The following is a 23,053-nucleotide window of genomic DNA, read 5'->3' as shown; positions in this document are numbered from 1 at the left end:
TAAAGTACAGTAGCTGACTGGCTGTGGTAAATAAAGTACAGTAGCTGGCTGGCTGTGGTAAATAAAGTACTGTAGCTAGCTGGCTGTGGTAAATAAAGTACAGTAGCTGGCTGGCTGGCTGTGGTAAATAAAGTACAGTAGCTAGCTGGCTGGCTGTGGTAAATAAAGTACTGTAGCTGACTGGCTGTGGTAAATAAAGTACAGTAGCTGACTGGCTGTGGTAAATAAAGTACAGTAGCTGGCTGGCTGTGGTAAATAAAGTACAGTAGCTGACTGGCTGTGGTAAATAAAGTACAGTTGCTGACTGGCTGTGGTAAATAAAGTACAGTAGCTGACTGGCTGTGGTAAATAAAGTACAGTAGCTAGCTGACTGGCTGTGGTAAATAAAGTACAGTAGCTGACTGGCTGTGGTAAATAAAGTACAGTAGCTGGCTGGCTGTGGTAAATAAAGTACAGTAGCTGACTGGCTGTGGTAAATAAAGTACAGTAGCTGGCTGGCTGTGGTAAATAAAGTACAGTAGCTGACTGGCTGTGGTAAATAAAGTACAGTAGCTGGCTGGCTGTGGTAAATAAAGTACAGTAGCTGACTGGCTGTGGTAAATAAAGTACAGTAGCTAGCTGACTGGCTGTGGTAAATAAAGTACAGTAGCTGGCTGGCTGTGGTAAATAAAGTACAGTAGCTGGCTGGCTGTGGTAAATAAAGTACAGTAGCTGACTGGCTGTGGTAAATAAAGTACAGTAGCTGACTGGCTGTGGTAAATAAAGTACAGTAGCTGGCAGGCTGGCTGTGGTAAATAAAGTACTGTAGCTAGCTGGCTGTGGTAAATAAAGTACAGTAGCTGGCTGGCTGTGGTAAATAAAGTACAGTAGCTGACTGGCTGTGGTAAATAAAGTACAGTAGCTGACTGGCTGTGGTAAATAAAGTACAGTAGCTGGCAGGCTGGCTGTGGTAAATAAAGTACTGTAGCTAGCTGGCTGTGGTAAATAAAGTACAGTAGCTAGCTGGCTGGCTGTGGTAAATAAAGTACAGTAGCTAGCTGGCTGGCTGTGGTAAATAAAGTACAGTAGCTGACTGGCTGTGGTAAATAAAGTACAGTAGCTAGCTGGCAGGCTGTGGTAAATAAAGTACAGTAGCTAGCTGGCTGGCTGTGGTAAATAAAGTACAGTAGCTAGCTGGCTGGCTGTGGTAAATAAAGTACAGTAGCTGGCTGACTTGGCAGGCTGTGGTAAATAAAGTACAGTAGCTGGCTGGCTGTGGTAAATAAAGTACAGTAGCTAGCTGGCTGGCTGTGGTAAATAAAGTACAGTAGCTAGCTGGCTGGCTGTGGTAAATAAAGTACAGTAGCTAGCTGGCTGGCTGTGGTAAATAAAGTACAGTAGCTGGCTGGCTGTGGTAAATAAAGTACAGTAGCTAGCTGGCTGGCTGTGGTAAATAAAGTACAGTAGCTAGCTGGCTGGCTGTGGTAAATAAAGTACAGTAGCTAGCTGACTGGCTGTGGTAAATAAAGTACAGTAGCTGACTGGCTGTGGTAAATAAAGTACTGTAGCTGGCTGACTGTGGTAAATAAAGTACAGTAGCTAGCTGACTGGCTGTGGTAAATAAAGTACAGTAGCTGGCAGGCTGTGGTAAATAAAGTACAGTAGCTGGCTGACTGTGGTAAATAAAGTACAGTAGCTGGCAGGCTGTGGTAAATAAAGTACAGTAGCTGGCTGACTGTGGTAAATAAAGTACAGTAGCTAGCTGGCTGTGGTAAATAAAGTACAGTAGCTAGCTGACTGACTGTGGTAAATAAAGTACAGTAGCTAGCAGGCTGTGGTAAATAAAGTACAGTAGCTAGCTGACTGGCTGTGGTAAATAAAGTACAGTAGCTAGCTGACTGTGGTAAATAAAGTACAGTAGCTAGCTGACTGTGGTAAATAAAGTACAGTAGCTAGCTGACTGACTGTGGTAAATAAAGTACAGTAGCTAGCTGACTTGGCAGGCTGTGGTAAATAAAGTACAGTAGCTGGCTGACTGTGGTAAATAAAGTACAGTAGCTGGCTGACTGTGGTAAATAAAGTACAGTAGCTGGCTGACTGTGGTAAATAAAGTACAGTAGCTAGCTGACTTGGTAGGCTGTGGTAAATAAAGTACAGTAGCTAGCTGACTTGGCAGGCTGTGGTAAATAAAGTACAGTAGCTAGCTGACTTGGCAGGCTGTGGTAAATAAAGTACAGTAGCTGGCTGACTTGGCAGGCTGTGGTAAATAAAGTACTGTAGCTAGCTGACTTGGCAGGCTGTGGTAAATAAAGTACAGTAGCTAGCTGACTTGGCAGGCTGTGGTAAATAAAGTACAGTAGCTAGCTGACTTGGCAGGCTGTGGTAAATAAAGTACAGTAGCTAGCTGACTTGGCAGGCTGTGGTAAATAAAGTACAGTAGCTAGCTGACTTGGCAGGCTGTGGTAAATAAAGTACAGTAGCTGGCTGACTTGGCAGGCTGTGGTAAATAAAGTACAGTAGCTGGCTGACTTGGCAGGCTGTGGTAAATAAAGTACAGTAGCTGGCTGACTTGGCAGGCTGTGGTAAATAAAGTACAGTAGCTAGCTGACTTGGCAGGCTGTGGTAAATAAAGTACAGTAGCTGGCTGACTTGGCAGGCTGTGGTAAATAAAGTACAGTAGCTGGCTGACTTGGCAGGCTGTGGTAAATAAAGTACAGTAGCTAGCTGACTTGGCAGGCTGTGGTAAATAAAGTACAGTAGCTGGCTGACTTGGCAGGCTGTGGTAAATAAAGTACAGTAACTAGCTGACTTGGCTGGCTGTGGTAAATAAAGTACAGTAGCTAGCTGACTTGGCAGGCTGTGGTAAATAAAGTACAGTAGCTGGCTGACTTGGCAGGCTGTGGTAAATAAAGTACAGTAGCTGGCTGACTGGGCAGGCTGTGGTAAATAAAGTACAGTAGCTAGCTGACTTGGCAGGCTGTGGTAAATAAAGTACAGTAGCTAGCTGACTTGGCAGGCTGTGGTAAATAAAGTACAGTAGCTGGCTGACTTGGCAGGCTGTGGTAAATAAAGTACAGTAGCTGGCTGACTTGGCAGGCTGTGGTAAATAAAGTACAGTAGCTGGCTGACTTGGCAGGCTGTGGTAAATAAAGTACAGTAGCTAGCTGACTTGGCTGGCTGTGGTAAATAAAGTACAGTAGCTAGCTGACTTGGCAGGCTGTGGTAAGTAAAGTACAGTAGCTAGCAATGTGTCTGGGTGTAGCTGGTGCAGAGGAGTCAGGCGCAGGACAGCAGAGATGAGTAAAACAAGTAAATTTACTCAAATATTCCAAATAACATGTCGTAATACCGAGCCCACAATAACGGACCGAACATACATAAAACAATCACGCCCTAAAACCATGGGGAAAACAGAGGGTTAAATAATGAACATGTAATTGGGGAAACCAGGTGTGTAAAACAAAGACAAAACCAAATGAAAATGAAAAGTGGATCGGCGATGGCTAGATGGCTGGTGACGTCGAACACCGCCCGAACAAGGAGAGGGACCGACTTCGGCGGAAGTCGTGACAGTTGCACGTATATGCACGTCAAATTTGACTAGAATTTGACTAAATTAAACTAGAGGTTAAACCAGACATCGGCCAATACTGATGTTGGCATTATTAGCTAATGTCGGCCGATTCTGATATGTTCACCGATATATATTGCATCCCTAATAATAATAATAATAATAATAATAATAATAATAATAATAATAATAATAATAATAATAATAATAATAGGAGTAAAATAAAGAACAGAGTAGAAGCAGCAAATGATGAGTGCATGTGTGTGCTTATGCTCTGGCCAAACCCATCGGTTTTTGGACTAATCAGACGGGCCCGAATGTGTTCGCATTCAGTGAAGGGTCTGTGAGTGGGCGTGGCATAGTGTTTGGCCGGGCCATGTAGTCAACTCCAATTGAGTCATATATATCTGGCCTATATATCTCGCTGGACTGTGCTCGGTGTCAAGATGGTTTGTTTGATGTCTCCTTCACATGTGTTATATGTTATTGCTTTCCAGGGAGAGAGAGACCTCTCTCTGTCACTAAATTATGTATGACCATCACTACATCATTCAGAGTACTACCGAGACACACACTTTACATGCCTTTGCCTCTAATCTTCTCTGTCTTTCTCTCTCAAATTCAAGCTGCTTTATTGGCATGAAAAACATTGCGTCAATATTGTCAAAGCCAACACAAGCTGTCATCAAGGCAAGGGGTGGCTACTTTGAAGAATCTGAAACACTTTTTTTTTGTTTTTTTGGTTACTACATGATTCCATATGTGTTGTTTCATAGTTTTGATGTCTTCATTATTATTCTACAATGTAGAACATAGTAAAAAAAGAAAGAAAGAAAACCCTTTAATGAGTAGATGTGTCCAAACCTTTGTCTGGTGCTGTACATACACAGTATTACACTGGTATTGTGCTGGAGATGGGAAATGAGGTTGAAAAGTGGTGGAATTGTACTTTAAGGGTAATGAGTAGGTGTGTCCAAACCTTTGTCTGGTGCTGTACATACACAGTATTACACTGGTATTGTGCTGGAGATGGGAAATGAGGTTGAAAAGTGGTGGAATTGTACTTTAAGGGTAATGAGTAGGTGTGTCCAAACCTTTGTCTGGTGCTGTACATACACAGTATTACACTGGTATTGTGCTGGAGATGGGAAATGAGGTTGAAAAGTGGTGGAATTGTACTTTAAGGGTAATGAGTAGGTGTGTCCAAACCTTTGACTGGTAATACACAGTATTACACTGGTATTGTGCTGGAGATGGGAAATGAGGTTGAAAAGTGGTGGAATTGTACTTTAAGGGTAATGAGTAGGTGTGTCCAAACCTTTGACTGGTAATACACAGTATTACACTGGTATTGTGCTGGAGAATGGGAAATGAGGTTGAAAAGTGGTGGAATTGTACTTTAAGGGTAATGAGTAGGTGTGTCCAAACCTTTGACTGGTAATACACAGTATTACACTGGTATTGTGCTGGAGAATGGGAAATGAGGTTGAAAAGTGGTGGAATTGTACTTTAAGGGTAATGAGTAGGTGTGTCCAAACATTTGACTGGTAATACACAGTATTACACTGGTATTGTGCTGGAGATGGGAAATGAGGTTGAAAAGTGGTGGAATTGTACTTTAAGGGTAATGAGTAGGTGTGTCCAAACCTTTGACTGGTAATACACAGTATTACACTGGTATTGTGCTGGAGATGGGAAATGAGGTTGAAAAGTGGTGGAATTGTACTTTAAGGGTAATGAGTAGGTGTGTCCAAACCTTTGACTGGTGCTGTACATACACAGTATTACACTGGTATTGTACTTTAAGGGTAATGAGTAGGTGTGTCCAAACCTTTGACTGGTGCTGTACATATTTGGCTGCAAGAGGAGCCCTTGCTCCTTCGCCCATTAGTATTTTTGGCTTTTCCTCTGGGTTTAATACATTTAAATTAGAAATAAATATAGTAATTTCTGTGAATAATGAATCTCTTGGTGAGATATATTTCTCACAGTGAAGGAGAAAGTGCATCTCTGTTTCTACCTCCCCTGTCGTGCAGTGACCACATACACGCTCCTCTTTGGGGAACCATGTCTTTTTATGTCTGCCGGTTTTTATTGCCAATCGGTGGTCACTCAGCCTGTACTTGGTAAGGATCTGTCTCTGCTTCGTATCTCTGACAGAGTAGAGATAATCAGCCAATTCATATTCCCTGTTTAGGGTCAGATAGCAATTTAGTCGGTTTTGGGATTTTGTTTCGTTTTTCCAATGTTGTAAATAAGTGTCGAATTGGGATGTTGATTTTGAATAATGTTGTTTTTATTGCGTACAATGCTCTGCTGGCAATCACTGCTATATTAAAGTTTCCCAATGTAGATACAGTTGAAGTCGGGAAGTTTACATACACTTACGTTGGAGTCATTAAAACTCGTTTTTCAACCGCTCTACAAATTTCTTGTTACCAAACTATAGTTTTTGCAAGTCGGTTAGGTCATCTACTTTGTGCATGACACAAGTCATTTTTCCAACAACTGTTTACAGACCAATTATTTAACTTCTAATTCACTGTATGACAATTCCAGTGGGTCAGAAGTTTACATTCACTAAGTTGACTGTGCCTATAAACAGCTTGAAAATTCCAGAAAATGATGTCATGGCTTTAGAGGCTTCTGATAGGCTAATTGACATCATTTGAGTCAATTGAAGGTGTACTTGTGGATGTATTTCAAGGCCTGCCTTCAAACTCAATGCCTCTTTGCTTGACATCAAGGGAAAATCAAAAGAAATCAGCCAAGACCACAAGTCTGGTTCATCCTTGAGAGCAATTTCCAAACGCCTGAAGGTACCACGTTCAGCTGTACAAACAATAGTACGCAAGTATAAACACCATGGGACCACACAGCCGTCATACCGCTCAGGAAGAAGACACGTTCTGTCTCCTAGAGATGAACATAAAGTGCAAATCAATCCCAGAACAACAGCAAAGGGTCTATATATATATATATATATATATATATATATATATACACACACACCTATTCTGAAAGGCCCCAGAGTCTGCAACACCACTAAGCAAGGGGCACCAACAAGCAAGCGACACCATGAAGACCAAGGAGCTCTCCAAACAGATCAGGGTAATAAAGAAATATCCAAAACGTTGAACATCCCACGGAGCACCATTAAATACATGAGAAAAAAATAGAAAAAAATATGGCATCATAACAAACCTGTCAAGAGAGGGCCACCCACCAAAACTCACAGACCAGGTAAGGAGGGCATTAATCAGAGAGGCAACAAAGAGACCAAACATAACCCTGAAGGAGCTGCAAAGCTCCACAGCAGAGATTGGAGTATCTGTCCATAGGACCACTTTAAGCCGTACACTCCACAGAGCTGGGCTTTATGGAAGAGTGGCTGTCCATAGGACCACTTTAAGCCGTACACTCCACAGAGCTGGGCTTTACAGAAGAGTGGCCAGAAAAAAGCTTTGTTTAAAGAATAAAATAAGCAACACGTTTGGTGTTCACCAAAAGGCATGTGGGAGACTCCCCAAACATATGGAAGAAGGTGGTCTGGTCAGATGAGAGTAAAATTGACCTTTTTGGCCATCAAGGAAAATGCTATGTCTGGCGCAAATCCAACACCTCCCATCACCCAGAGAACACCACCCCCACAGTGAAGCATGGTGGTGGCAGCATCAAGCTGGGGGGATGTTTTTTTATCAGCGGGGAAACTGTTCAGAATTGAAGGAATGATGGATTGCGCTGAATACAGGGAAATTCTTGAGGTAAACCTGTTTCAGAGATTTGAGAGTGGGACAGAGGTTCACCTTCCAACACTCAATTGGTTTAAGGGGAAACATGTAAATGTTTTGGAATGGCCTAGTCAAAGCCCAGACCTTAATCCAATTGAGAATCTGTGGTATGACTTTAAGATTGCTGTACACCAGCGGAACCCATCCAACTTGAAGGAGCTGGAGGAGTTTTGTCTTGAAGAATGAGCAAAAATCCTAGTGACTTGCGGCTGTAATTGCTGCAAAAAGTGGCTCTACAAAGTATTGACTTTGTGGGGGAGGTGAATAGTTATGCATGCTCAAGTTTTCTGTGTTTGTCTTGTTTGTTTCACAATAAATAAATAAAATTGCATTTTCAAAGTGGTAGGCATGTTATGTAAATCAAAGGATACAAAAATTCCAGGTCGTAAGGCAACAAAATAGGAAAAATGCCAAGGGGGGGTGAATACTTTCGCTAGCCACTGTATATGGTCAGTAGTACAAGGGCCAATTTGACATTTACTTATAAAAAAATTTCCTTGAAGAAAGGTTTGGATTCTTGAATTGAAAATGCTACAGAAAACCTTTCCCATGTTGCTGGTTTTTTCATTTGACATTTAGGTGTTTTGTAATTGTTTAAACATTCGTTATCAAACCATTTTTCAGACGTCTAGTTTTTTGTTTCTGTTCTTTGGTTTTCTCAAATTTGCTTTTGATGCTGCTTTTTGGAATATGCAGTTGATGTTTCGAGTGAAGACCTGTATAGAGTTCATTTCATTTGAGTTCAATGTTTCAATGAATTTCTCTGCACTTTTTGGAGCGCATCTGTATGATTGGTTCATTTATTGGTGGTTAATTTCTTCAGAAACACGTTAATCTGACTGTGACCTGACAATGGTGGCTGTGGTCTGACAGTGAATGCACTAATGGAGGAAGGGTCCATGTAATGGCATAATCGACTACTCTTATCCCGAGAGCTGAGCAGTAAGTAAACCGACCTAAAGATTCCCATCTGATTCGACCATTAAGTGTAACCGATGTGAAATGGCTAGCGAGTTAGCGGTGGTGCGCGCTAATAGCGTTTCGATCTGTGGCGTCACTCACTCTGAGACCTTGAAGTAGTGGTTCCCCTTGCTCTGCAAGGTCTGACTGTTGTCGGTGTGTGCAAAGGGTGCCTGGTTTGAACCCGGGTAGGGGCGAGGGGACGGACTAAAGTTAAACTGTTACACAAGCATGTACAGGCCTAAGGTTCAATAGAGATGCACTAACTCCTTCATGTTTTTGTTCAGTATTCGGTCAGGACTGTTTCTCATTATTTATAATGATATATAACATATGCAGTGGTTACCTCCCGCAGCAGTGTAGTCAGGCTCAGAACCTGTTCATTGTAATCTCCACAAATAAGCACTCTGTCCGAAATGGAATGATTTCTGTATGGAGATTGATCATCATGTATACATCATTGTCATGATTCCACCTGAGTCCCGGCCCCGTTTAACATTTCTATGTTTGATTGATGGTAGTAAAACCTTCTCTATAGCCTTGAGGGACACTGAATATCAATGTCTCCATGACACTATGTTCCCAGTAGGATTATGATGTCCTGTCCCTTGCTGTTTTTAAAGCTTTATTTTGGTGTATTGCACTTGTGTTCCGCTAGCGGATCGTCTAGCCGTAACAGGTTTTAAGGTCTATCTATATTTCCATGTCTAAAAATTGTATTTTCATCAACATTTCTAATTAGTATTTCTGTGAATTCATGTGGCTCTCTGCACAAGGAGGGGTACAAGGAGGTGTACAAGGAGAGGTTTCCAAATATATGCAGTGGTTACCTCCCACAGCAGTGTAGTCAGGCTCAGAACCCGTTCATTGTAATCTCCACAAATAAGCACTCTGCCTGAAATTGAATGATTTCTGTATGGAGATTGTCAAAAAATTGATCATCATGATATGATGAATCTGAAGGAGCATAAGCTGCACATATGTATACATCATTGTCACAATAGATTGTACCTTTTTGTTAAGTTTTAGCCAAGTGTGGTTAGTACCTTTCTTAAAATTACATTTAGTGCCAAGTCCTGCTTATGCCAAAGGATGATTCCACGTGGGGCCTCTGCTGCTGGGGTGAAGTGTTGCATCCTTTAGGTCCTTAGCAAAGGTTCCGAAACTGTCCTGATCAAGGTGTACATTATGGTATACAGTGCCTTCGGAAAGTATTCAGACCCCTTGGCTTTTTCCACATTTTATTACGTTACAGCCATATTCTAAAATCGATTAAATAAAAACATTTTCCTCAGCAATCTACACATAATAACTCGTACTGACAATGCGAAAACAGGTAGCTTCATATCCAAGCAGACTCAAGGCTGTAATCGCTGCCAACGGTGCTTCAACAAAGTACTGAGTAAAGGGTCTGAACACTCACAGTGGTTCCTCCTTTAAAGGCGAACTGCAGCGCAGTTTGTGGGGTGCCACAGAAATCTATGGCACATTATTTAAGTGTCAGCAGTGTCAATCCAAAGGCATTGTAAGTGTTCGCATGTCCGAGTGGGATGCCATTGTGATGTTGAGCAGTGAGGCACAGTCCACAGTGATCGGCTTTATTTTGTCCATCAACTGTCCCGGGATGTGTTTTCTTGGTAGGAGGGTGGACACAACATATTGATTGTTGGGAACGCTCTGCCACTCTTCTCACTGCCCCAGATACATTTTCACCTTTGGCACGAAGGTCATTTGTTGGGGATTGTCACGCATTGGTCTTAGTATTTTGTGTTTTCTTTAATTATTTGGTCAGGCCAGGGTGTGACATGGGTTATTGTGGTGTGTTTTTGTCTTAGGGTTATTGTGGTGTGTTTTTGTCTTAGGGGTTTTGTGGGGTGTCTAAGTAGTCTAGGGCTGCCTGAGGCGGTTCTCAATCAGAGTCAGGTGATTATCGTTGTCTCTGATTGGGAACCATATTTAGGCAGCCATATTCTGTGAGTGTTTTTGTGGGTGATTGTTCCTGTCTTTGTGTTTGCACCAGATAGGGCTGTTTCGGTTTTCATTATTGCATTTCGTTAGTTTTGTAGTTTCTGTATGTATAGGTTTTCCTTCATTAAAATATATCATGAATCATCATCACGCTGTATTTTGGTCCGATCCTTGTTCTACCTCTTCGTCAGAGGAGGAGATAGAAGAGAGCCGTTACAGGGATGTCAATCTTATTCAGAAGTTATACACCTGGTGTCAAGGGAGTAATCTTTACTGGACCAAGAACGTCCCATTTGAATTGATAATTACATCCTCTCTTGTTGTGCTCCGATGGTCTCGGAGGTCATCATCTGACTCAGTTTGTCCATTCTGCTTTCTAATTTAGCAAAAGATGCTCTGCTCTCCTCCCTGAACTGTTTCATCTCTTCTTTTAGTTTTTGGACTGTGTCCTCCACTTGAAGCTTGTTCTCTCTATGACCTCTGCTTCAACTAGGGAGAGAGTGTTGTGGAAACGTTGCATAGCAGGTGTTCTTGGTGTTGTAGGCATGTCCTTGGCTCTGTCTGCTGCAGGTGAGGTAGATAGAAGGACACAGAGAGCTTCTTGCTGGGTCACAGAGGCTGTTGGGGTCAGCTTCTACTTTTAGGGTAGCAAACACATTCAAGCCTCCAGGCTTTTGAGAATCATTGCCTTGTATCAATGCAGTTGTCCCTAGTGTCTTTAAAGAACTGTTTTACTTTGGTATCCTTTGTCATTTGTCCTTTTGTCTTTCTGTTGTTAACTAGCTATGTTTTGTTAGCTAGCTTCTTTTAGGAGAGTCCATAACAACTTGTAACAATCCAGCTAGCTAAGATAACTGCACAATTTTATATAAAATATACTTTTACACAAGCTCATCATCGTTTGCTGCTTGTTTCGTCTCCCATTCAGTCGTGCAGTTTTCCGTTTGCTTTTTCCAATGTACTTCACTCTAAAACCATGTACATTTCGATATTTCCATTGTACTTCACTCTAAAACCATGTACATTTCGATATTTCCATTGTACTTCACTCTAAAACCATGTACATTTCGATATTTCCATTGTACTTCACTCTAAAACCATGTACATTTCGATATTTCCAATGTACTTCACTCTAAAACCATGTACATTTCGATATTTCCAATGTACTTCACTCTAAAACCATGTACATTTCGATATTTCCATTGTACTTCACTCTAAAACCATGTACATTTCGATATTTCCATTGTACTTCACTCTAAAACCATGTACATTTCGAGTTGGATCTCTCTCTCTCTATTATCCACCAGATCTCAATATTTTAAGTGAGAGAATGACTCAGAAACGAACGGTTGTTTCCCAGTGATAGAGCTCTCCCCTAGCTGCACAGGTAGGCGATCTACTTTTCTCTCATGTTGTGTTGAACCACAGTAACCCAGAATACACCCATTGGAGTCAGATATTCTTCAAAAGGTCCTGATGAATGTTCAGATACCTCTTAGGTTCACAGAGAATACACTAAATACATAGCGGTGGACTACTGTGAACAGCTGAGACGGTTGTCTGTCAGTGAGTAGGTCTGTCTGTCTCTTTGGCCACATGGCCATTAGTCGTAACGCTTTAGTTCCGGTCCTGAAAGGCTGCCAATAGAGATTTGAAACCAATTACATACCTATGCACAACTGGAGCAGCTGAAAGGTAGGAAAGTCAGTCAGTCAGTGGTCTCTGTAGCCACTGGTCAGTGATTTTACTGAAGGTTTCAAGAACTTCTGACGTGAGTTCCGTTCTGGAACGTTCCAACATGAGAGGATCAAAATGTTCCTCTGAGCCGCTGTTAAAGCATCTGTTCTGCCCCCCCCCCCCCCCCCCCTTTTAATTCTGACGGTTGACGTTTTAAACTCTCCCTGGGGAATAATCCCACAATGGACGGTGGTAATCTCAAATTGAGGACACGACGGTTTAACACAGCTAAAGCTGGCCACACACGTAAATACAGAGGAGCAATTTAAAAAGAAAAAACACAAGTAGGTTGGAGATTGTTGATTGTTGCACATCAGACCTAGGTCAAATGCTCTTGAAATGATTTCAAATACTTTATCAGTGCTTGATTGAGCTTGCCTGTTGCTACGTAACGAATAGAAAAGTCAGAAAAGTGCAAAACCCTGGCAACGTGACACTCCAGAGAGACTAAAGAAAACACTCAAATTCAACATGTCTGTTGCACATGTCAATATATGTCAGTATATAGAAAAGCTAGAAAATATCTACATTTAGTGTATATGTATTTAAAAGTTCTTCCTAGAGATGTTTGTGGAAGCTACTGGATATCTCCCTCATGCCAACTTCTTCGTTCCCACGTGGAGAGGTATTTTGGTGCAGGATAGGAAGTGAGGGTACAGAGTTACAGATGTTGCATTCCCCCGGGGGCCACGTTCAGTTCCAAAATGTTCTAGAACGTTGCAGATAGAAATTCCATGAATAGAGCTGACGTGATTCCTTCTACGTCAGAAAGGCATGTTTTGTTCTACATAGCATATTTCTATCTCCATGTTCCAAAAAGTTGCATCCTGCTGAACACGGCGTGGGTGTCGAGGGAGGTATCAGGTATCGTGTCTCGACGACCAGCCGTGCATCTTCACTCTGTTCCCCTCCCTCCCTGCACCTCCCTCTAGCATCAGAGGTGCGTTCAGTAGAGCGCGCTGTTTTTGATCATTCAGCTAGAAATATGCTATGTGGAACCAACATGCCTCTCTGACATGTAGAATAAGGAATCACGTCGGCTCTATTCATGGTATTTCTATTTGGAACATTTTGCAACTGAACGTGGCCCAGTTGTCACCTCTCACCCCTGACAGCTGAGCTGGGCATCGCCCAGATTACTGTATTTGATCTACACATCAATTATTTTAAAAAAGTGTGAATTTACTCTGTGCATTCTGTACCTTGGGTTGATGACCTGCGTGAATGAGCAGAATGTCATTGGGATCCATAGAGTATAATCCTGACAACAAAACAGCATAACATACCGTAGTCTTTTTTTTTTTAGGATGCCATTCATATTTTATGTTCCTGTGTTTTTAGACAGTTGTCACGTCTACTCCCGCTCCCCCTCTCTGGCGCTCGTTTGTCGCCAGTTTGGTTCATTATTACTCACACCTGCCGCCATCGTTACGCGCACCTGTGCTTCATATCCTGATTACCTCCCCTACAGTATATCTGTCGGTCCCTTTGGTTCTTCCCCCAGGCTATATTGATTCTGTTCCTGTGTTTCATGTCTGTACGCTACTCCTGTTTCTTGTTTTGTTCCATGTTTCATTTATTATTAAATTCACTCCCGACTCCTAGCGTACTCGTTACAGCAATATACACAGTACCAGTCAACAGTTTGGACACACCTTCTCATTCAAGGGTTTTTCTTTATTTGGACTATTTTCTACATTGTAGAATAATAGTGACGACATTAAAACTATGAAATACATTCTCTCAACCAGCTTCATGAGGAATAATTTTCCAACAGTCTTGTTGGCTGCTTTTCCTTCACTCTGCGGTCCAATTCATCCTAAACCATCTCAATTGGGTTGCGGTCAGGGGATTGTGGAGGCCAGGTCATCTGATGCAGCACTCCATCACTCTCCTTGGTCAAATAGCCCTTACGCAGCCTGGAGGTGTGTTGGGTCATTGTCCTGTTGAAAAACAAATGATAGTAACACTAAGCACAAACCAGATGGTATGGCGTATCACTGCAGAATGCTGTGGTAGCCATGCTAGTTAAGTATGCCTTGAATTCTAAATAAATAATTGAGTGTCACCAGCAAAGCACCATCACACCTCCTCCTCCATGCTTCACGGTGGGAACCACACATGCGGAGATCATCCGTTCACCTACTCTGCGTCTCACAAAGACACGGCGGTTGGAACCAAAAATCTCAAATGAACTTTTAACAAGGAAAAGTTGTCATCAAGGCAAAGGGTGGCTACTTTGAAGAATCTCAAATATAAAATATATTTTAATTTGTATAACACTTTTTTGGTTGCTACATGATTCCATGTGTTATTTCATAGTAAAGAAAAACCTTTAATGAGTAGGTGTGTCCAAACGTTTGACTGGTACTGCATGTCTGTGCCACTACAGCAATCTAGTTGTTCTGTCACCATTTTGTTCTTTCTGTCCCTGAGTGCTTGAACACAGGTGAATATGTAGAAAGCCAATGAATAAATGAAGGGATATCATTATGTAATTCCTGGAAATAATTGGGTTTGGGATTTTGCATGCTTCCAGATGCCTCTCACGTAGCCTAACTCTCCTCTGGAATGTCAGCATTGGTACCTCTCTCTCGCTCTGTCTGTCTGTCTCTCTCTCTCTCTCTTTATTTCATTCATGTTCACCCCTCCTCTTCTTTGATTACCCCCTCTGTCTTTCCTCTGTCTTGTTCACCCCTCACCTTTCTCTCTCTCTTTCTCTTGCTCTCTCTCCTTCCCATTATCTCTCGCTCTCTCTCACTCCCTTTCTCCGTGCCACCTCTAGCAGGTCGTCTCTTCTGTACGAACAAACTGTCTCACATTCACCCTCAGTTGTCGTCTTGCAAGGTCGACTCTGAAATCTCATTTACAGAGATAGGAATAGCAGGTGCACCGCAGGAGGACTCCACTCTCGTGCGTGCGTGTGTGTGTGTGTGTGTGTGAGGCGTCGGTGTGTGTTTTGTGTCTTTGTGGTGTGTGTTCCAGAGGAGCTGTGCAGCGTTTTGCACGTGAGAGCGAACAGACAAAGCTGGCCTGGCAATCAGACGTGGGTATCAAGGATGTGTTTTGGAGACCGCAGGGGAACAGGATGCAGGAATTTGTTACCAGCGAGCTTTCCGCTGGCAATGCTGCTTCTCAGGAACGCGAAGAGTGCAGCTTTTTCCCTTTAACTGGAGTGTAATTACCCTCCTCCTCTCTCCTTTCTTCTCCCTCTCCCTTCTTTCTCTCTGGATCTGGTATTGGGAGCCAGGATGTGAAAGAGAGGAACTACGAGAGCGGAGCTCACGTTCAAACTCATCGAGACCTGCCGCTGGAAATACATCAGTGTCCTACAAAAGAAACAACATGCTCTGAGAGATTCTCTCTCCTTTTTTCTTGTTGTCCTCCTCTTTTTCCTCTTTTTTCCTCCTCCATTCCTGTGGTGAGTTTCCCCCCTGTAGAGTCCCGGTTCCAACATGTCCTTGGCGTTCTGTGGGAACGAGAACAACTCGTTGGCGTACAACGTGGACAGCGGCGTTCTCAACAACGGCTGCTTCCTGGACGCTCTCAACGTGGTGCCGCACATCTTCCTGCTCTTCATCACCTTCCCCATCCTCTTCATCGGTGAGTGTTACCACGAGGTGAGAGCCACACGGCCTCACAACCACAAGAGCGGGAAAATATGTTGACGGACGCACGCACACGCGCGCTCAAGCATAACTGTCCTATGGTAGCTCATTACTGAGCCATTCACTCCGTTACTTGGTGCTTTATGTTGCAATGAAATGATCTGTAATCAGTGATGGTGTCAGCATATGCTAGAGGGAGTGTACCGAGCTGTAGCTACTTTGCTTTGTTTAACTGACTATGCATGAATTCATTTTGCACAGGAATATATAGTCCGCGGTACAGTTTATAATAAATGCCATTTAGCAGAAGCTTTTTATCCAAAGTGACTTACAGTCATGTGTGCATACATTTGACGTATTGGTGGCCCCGGGATTTGAACCTATAATCCTGGCTTTGCAAGCGCCATCATCAACTAACAGTGTGTCCCCTATGATCAAACCATTAACATTCTAATGGGAACATGACCCTAGGTGAAGCATGGTGGGGGTGGGAGGCTGGTTGGGACATATTCCAAGAAACCCCTCGTTGTGGGAAGCATTTTTATTTTTGACAAACAAATGTGACCTTTCTGCTGGAATTTAGACCTCGCGAGCAGGAGCTGGAACCAGAATCTACTGTAGGGTCGGGTTGCACAACCCTGCTCGCCTGCCAGTCTGTTCCACCTGGCTACCCCCTCCAATTCCACTGGTGTCATCATCACCGTGTGACCGGCTGGCCACCTCTGCGTCATCAATGTGTGACAAGTTCACTGTGTCCCCATCCCCGTTTTGTAATGTGCGGTGACTTTCTTCAGCTGTTATCATTCCTAGACCCATTTTGTGTCCCTGTGACTGCTGGTGAAGTGACTCTTACGTGCTTGGCCATGTGTCATCAGTGTGTGACTGACCAAGTCTCTACGTCCCTGCGACACTGTTAGAGAGAGGCTACATTACATCTGAAATCCAACCCTATTCCCTTTACAGTGCTACACTGGCTCTGGGAAAAAATATGTGCATTCTAAAGATAATAGGGTGCCATGCCAGATTTACCCCGACACTATTAAGGACTGGGATAAACCCATTAGCTAGAAGGAAGATAAAAGATGGAGCTAGTACAAAGTGAGAGAGAGAGAAATATATAAATAAGAGGGGGAGCTGAGAAAGAGCTCAAATGATTCATTCATTTTTTTCCTTCATTTAACTAGGCAAGTCAGTTAAGAACCAATTCTTATTTTCAATGACGGCCTAGGAACAGTGGGTTAACTGCCTGTTCAGGAGCAGAACAACAGATTTGTACCTTGTCAGCTCGGGGGTTTGAACTTGCAACCTTCCAGTTACTAGTCCAACACTCTAACCACTAGGCTACCCTGCCGCCCCAAAGTGATTAACGAGAGATACTCAAGGAAACATGTCGCTGGTTTCGGAGGATTCTAGCGGTGTTAAGGACAACCAACCCAACCCAATCAACGAAACAAACGAAAACCAAGTTGGCCATGCGCTATCAAACCAACTCCAAGCAAGAGGGCACGCGTGGAGAAGGGGGTTTATGGATGTTGACTTGTTGAAATCCATCAATGAAAGGCTTGCCAAACTTGATATCTTGGTTATACTACGAGAGGACATCAATGCATTACGTGCCAGTCTAGAATCCAGCCAACGTCAGATTGATGACGTAAGGAAAGAGAACACGGCGCTGAAAGGTACTGTAGACTCTATTCCTGGCAAGGTGGAGGTGGTGCAGAGGGAGAACAAACAACTTCAAATAAACCTTGCTTGATGTACAACGTCGATCAATGCGGGACAATCTAATCTTTACAGGGATACCGGAGAATGACAACAGCGGAGGCTGTGAGGACACAGTCCGAGACTTTACATCAACTCAACTGAAACTGCCCACTGATGTCGTGCGCAATGTCTCTTTCTCGGGGTCCATAGAATGGGCAAGACCTCTGGCCACAGGCTGTTATTGCATGTTTTGAACATTTTAAGCAAAAGTAAATGCCGAGATTTTGGAATGAGTGATCACTTCCCCACGGAGATCAATGAAAGGAGAAAATAAACCATATCCCATCATGAAGGAAAAGCGTTGCCCGAGCAACGAGTCTCCACGGTGACGGATAAACTTTATATCAACGGACAACTGTATCAGGACTCTAGAGTAACTCCATGGCTATTTTAATCCAATATTCAAATCTGTAAGAAATACATGCTCTACTGATCTTCACTTGACAAGGGAAGGGTTGCATATAGCTCAGGTTAATGTATGTAGCCTTCCTAACAAAAACACATCAGGTTTTTAACATGGTCAACATATATAATATTCATATTTTAGCTTTGACCGAAACACATTTTGATGCATCTGTAAATGATGGGCAAATTAACATTCATGGATATAGTCTACTGAGAAGAGACAGGAATAGGAATGGTGCGGGTATAGCACTGTACATTCAGAATCATATACCTTTTAAGAGAAGGGATGACCTTAATGTATGTCAGATAGAGGCACTATGGGCTCAAGTACATCTGCCTCACCAGGCAGCCATATTGGTAGGGTGTGTGTATAGACCTCCTAGCTCTAAGGTGTCCTATCTGGGTTTGACCAGGCCACAGATAGTAAAAGAGATGTGTGGTTTTAATATAAATTGGAAGGATCATAATAATTCAAATATAACTCAATTAATGAGATATGCCCGAGAGCTGTGGTTTGAAACAAATGGTTAATGATACTACTAGCTCATCTACGAAGTCAGGTCACCTTTCGGCAGCCAAATCTAAACTACAAATGTATTAACAGAATTATAGAACACTATGTAATTATGCAGTTAAATTAAATCATAAGAAAATATCTATTTTACAAAAAATGATTGTAAAAAGGTATGGAACACAGTTAAGGGCTTCCTTGGTACATCCATCTCATCATGGCCATCTAGTGTGGAGGTTGACGGATGAACAATAACAAAACCAGTTGATAACACATCCTTGATACCCACAGGCCAATCATTTTCCATATATGTATTTTTTTTAACCAAGAACATTTATTTACTGCGCGATACTGTAAACACCCATTCTTCCAAACAAGCTATTGTCCAATGGATTGATGATCATATTATGAGTGAGAAACCTGCTCTTTTCGTCTAGAAATGGTGTCAGTAGAGGAGGTGTTAAACCTGTTGAAGTCATTACCCAATGGTAAATCTACAGGTTATGGTCTTATGGACAATTTTTTACTTCGCTATGCTGCTTCCCCAGATTGCAGCTCCATTGAAATACATATTTAGTTGGTCACTGGAAAAGGGGACATTTGTAAATATATGGAAGCATGCTAATCCAATCCAAGACCGCAAAGAACCCATTACTCCTGCCAACAGTCGACCAATCAGTCTACTCCCTTCCCTCAGTAAGATATTGGAGGGTATTATGAGTAGACAAATATGGGAGTATATGGAAAATGATGATCTTATCACAGCCAATCAGCATGCTTATTTTAAAAAGCATTCCACTACCACTGCCTTGGTTGACATGACTGACCAGTGGCTCAATGCTATTGTATTATTTTTAGATTTTAGCGCAGCATTTGATTTAGTGGATCATTCAATATTTTTTGGGAGGCAGCATTGAATTGGGTACAGTCATATCTAACTGACAGGGATCAGTGTACCAATGTATTGTATGTATGATCAATGTATGTATCAATGGGTCGTTTTCTTCCCTTCATACGTTAAACTGTGGAATACCGCAGAGCAGCTGCCTTGGGCCACTTCTTTACTTAATATATACCAACGGCTTTCATTAGCCCTCATCTGAAACTCAAGCTACTATATTTGCGGATGATACTACAGTTTATACAGCAAGACAATAGTTTCAATAGGTACAGCATGCTCTACAAGTTGATCTGGGAAATATCAAGGAGTGGGTTTGTCTGAACCAACTTGTTTCAAACACCAAAAAAAACAAGGTTATGTTGGTCTGTTCCACCAGGAAAAGGCCAACACAGCATGGGATACAATTAAGTATGGGGGGAGTACAAATTGAGGAAGTGGCAGAAACCACACTACTTAGGAGTGCTGCTAGACACCTGCTTATCATGGTCGCCTCAAATAAATAATCTATGTAAAAAAAAAAAACATTTTCTATGGCATGGCATGATCGGAAGGATAGCTAAATATTTACCAGGGAAGATTCTTAAGCAAACAACCCAAAAATGAATTGAGAGTCAGGTGAACTACTGTTCTGTGGTCTGGGGAAATGCATCAGCATGTTAAATTAGGAGGCTGCAGAATGCACAGAACAAAGGATTGTTTTAAGGTGGAGATATGGTCCTTCTGTTTTAGGTATGCTCAACAAGATAATTGAAAAAAAACATGCTTATTTTATTTCACAATATACAGTACATCATTTATTACGGCCCTATTCACAGCAGTATTCAGTTGGTAAGAGACAGACATTTAAGTATTAGCATGTATTATCCAGACAGAAAAAATAACATTTAGACTTGGAGCAATAAAGAAATTGAATAATTTATCTGAGCTAACCAGAAATATCTCAATATATAAATGCAAACAGTACTTTAGAACCATTTTAAATATAATAAATTGGAAGTTTGTGCAGGACTATGGCAGATGAAGGAACCAATATGTCCGTGTATTATGCCTGTTTGTTACAGTGTTATGTGATTGTATTTGAATGTTTAAGGACTCTTGGAAGATTAGCTCCAAAGGACGACTAAAAGAGAAAATCCTCTCCCTCATTCATCCTCCCTGTCACCTTGAGCCTGTGGGAGAATCTCAATTGCATTTCCTTGATCCCTTTGCACCCTCTCACCTCCTCAAAACCAATTGGATGAGAAGGTCAGAGGGAAGGTGCCTAGTGACCCTGAGAGATTAATCTCCCGCTCAGCCATGGGCGTCGTAATGTTTGCAGAGCTTCAGTTACACACACAGAATACTAATGTGTGTGTGTGTGTGTGCGTGCGCGCGCATGCATGCCAGCAGTGCTGACTAATTAACTTAACCTCCCCAACAGATATTATAATGTAATTAGTAGGGAGGTGTTGTCGGGAGCAGCAGTTGGATGCATTGCTAAGGAAACCCATAGCAATTAGATTGTTATGTCAGTTTAAGGATATAAGCATTTGGTCAGTTAGGACCAGGCGTGGTGTTTAATAACCCAGGGCGACAGCGAAATAAGCTGTTACGCTCCTTTTTAAACGCAGATGTAACTGACCGGCGGGTACTGCCTGGCTCAACACCACAGTAGCCAGTTGAGAGAGGTGTAGTAGCTCACTGTAATAAAAATACATACTCTAACAACACCAGTGGTCTAGATGCCTCCTGAAGCAGGTTGAGAGAGGTGTGAGGTTTTAGTAGCTCACTGTAACCAACAACACCAGTGGTCTAGATGCCTCCTGAAGCAGGTTGAGAGAGGTGTGAGGTTTTAGTAGCTCACTGTAACCAACAACACCAGTGGTCTAGATGCCTCCTGAAGCAGGTTGAGAGAGGTGTGAGGTTTTAGTAGCTCACTGTAACCAACAACACCGGTGGTCTAGATGCCTCCTGAAGCAGGTTGAGAGAGGTGTGAGGTTTTAGTAGCTCACTGTAACCAACAACACCGGTGGTCTAGATGCCTCCTGAAGCAGGTTGAGAGAGGTGTGAGGTTTTAGTAGCTCACTGTAACCAACAACACCAGTGGTCTAGATGCCTCCTGAAGCAGGTTGAGAGAGGTGTGAGGTTTTAGTAGCTCACTGTAACCAACAACACCAGTGGTCTAGATGCCTCCTGAAGCAGGTTGAGAGAGGTGTGAGGTTTTAGTAGCTCACTGTAACCAACAACACCAGTGGTCTAGATGCCTCCTGAAGCAGGTTGAGAGAGGTGTGAGGTTTTAGTAGCTCACTGTAACCAACAACACCGGTGGTCTAGATGCCTCCTGAAGCAGGTTGAGAGAGGTGTGAGGTTTTAGTAGCTCACTGTAACCAACAACACCAGTGGTCTAGATGCCTCCTGAAGCAGGTTGAGAGAGGTGTGAGGTTTTAGTAGCTCACTGTAACCAACAACACCAGTGGTCTAGATGCCTCCTGAAGCAGGTTGAGAGAGGTGTGAGGTTTTAGTAGCTCACTGTAACCAACAACACCAGTGGTCTAGATGCCTCCTGAAGCAGGTTGAGAGAGGTGTGAGGTTTTAGTAGCTCACTGTAACCAACAACACCAGTGGTCTAGATGCCTCCTGAAGCAGGTTGAGAGAGGTGTGAGGTTTTAGTAGCTCACTGTAACCAACAACACCGGTGGTCTAGATGCCTCCTGAAGCAGGTTGAGAGAGGTGTGAGGTTTTAGTAGCTCACTGTAACCAACAACACCAGTGGTCTAGATGCCTCCTGAAGCAGGTTGAGAGAGGTGTGAGGTTTTAGTAGCTCACTGTAACCAACAACACCAGTGGTCTAGATGCCTCCTGAAGCAGGTTGAGAGAGGTGTGAGGTTTTAGTAGCTCACTGTAACCAACAACACCAGTGGTCTAGATGCCTCCTGAAGCAGGTTGAGAGAGGTGTGAGGTTTTAGTAGCTCACTGTAACCAACAACACCAGTGGTCTAGATGCCTCCTTAAGCAGGTTGAGAGAGGTGTGAGGTTTTAGTAGCTCACTGTAACCAACAACACCAGTGGTCTAGATGCCTCCTGAAGCAGGTTGAGAGAGGTGTGAGATTTTAGTAGCTCACTGTAACCAACAACACCAGTGGTCTAGATGCCTCCTGAAGCAGGTTGAGAGAGGTGTGAGGTTTTAGTAGCTCACTGTAACCAACAACACCAGTGGTCTAGATGCCTCCTGAAGCAGGTTGAGAGAGGTGTGAGGTTTTAGTAGCTCACTGTAACCAACAACACCAGTGGTCTAGATGCCTCCTGAAGCAGGTTGAGAGAGGTGTGAGGTTTTGGTAGCTCACTGTAACCAACAACACCAGTGGTCTAGATGCCTCCTGAAGCAGGTTGAGAGAGGTGTGAGATTTTAGTAGCTCACTGTAACCAACAACACCAGTGGTCTAGATGCCTCCTGAAGCAGGTTGAGAGAGGTGTGAGGTTTTAGTAGCTCACTGTAACCAACAACACCAGTGGTCTAGATGCCTCCTGAAGCAGGTTGAGAGAGGTGTGAGGTTTTAGTAGCTCACTGTAACCAACAACACCAGTGGTCTAGATGCCTCCTGAAGCAGGTTGAGAGAGGTGTGAGGTTTTAGTAGCTCACTGTAACCAACAACACCGGTGGTCTAGATGTCTCCTGAAGCAGGTTGAGAGAGGTGTGAGGTTTTAGTAGCTCACTGTAACCAACAACACCGGTGGTCTAGATGCCTCCTGAAGCAGGTTGAGAGAGGTGTGAGGTTTTAGTAGCTCACTGTAACCAACAACACCGGTGGTCTAGATGCCTCCTGAAGCAGGTTGAGAGAGGTGTGAGGTTTTAGTAGCTCACTGTAACCAACAACACCG

At 42.9% G+C, this 23,053-nt stretch overlaps 1 protein-coding gene across 6 annotated transcripts in view; it reads left to right on the top strand.

Moving 5' to 3' along the window:
• Window positions 1-23,053, top strand: part of LOC109867182 (ATP-binding cassette sub-family C member 8-like) — a 148,089-nt gene that overhangs the window by 6,667 nt on the left and 118,369 nt on the right. For 5 of the 6 annotated variants that reach the window (XM_031801713.1, XM_020456174.2, XM_031801715.1 and 2 more), the window contains exon 2: window positions 15,447-15,609. In XM_031801713.1, the coding sequence (XP_031657573.1) occupies window positions 15,447-15,609 (163 nt within the window). Of the gene's footprint in view, window positions 1-15,256; window positions 15,610-23,053 lie in introns of all 6 variants that reach the window. The other variant, XM_031801716.1, reaches the window with a different exon arrangement.

Source organism: Oncorhynchus kisutch, linkage group LG22 (genome assembly GCF_002021735.2).
Source record: "Oncorhynchus kisutch isolate 150728-3 linkage group LG22, Okis_V2, whole genome shotgun sequence".
In the NCBI taxonomy this organism is placed as follows: Eukaryota; Metazoa; Chordata; class Actinopteri; order Salmoniformes; family Salmonidae; genus Oncorhynchus; species Oncorhynchus kisutch.
The sequence above is the reverse complement of the archived record's forward strand: the minus strand, read 5'-3'. Positions and strand labels throughout refer to the sequence as shown.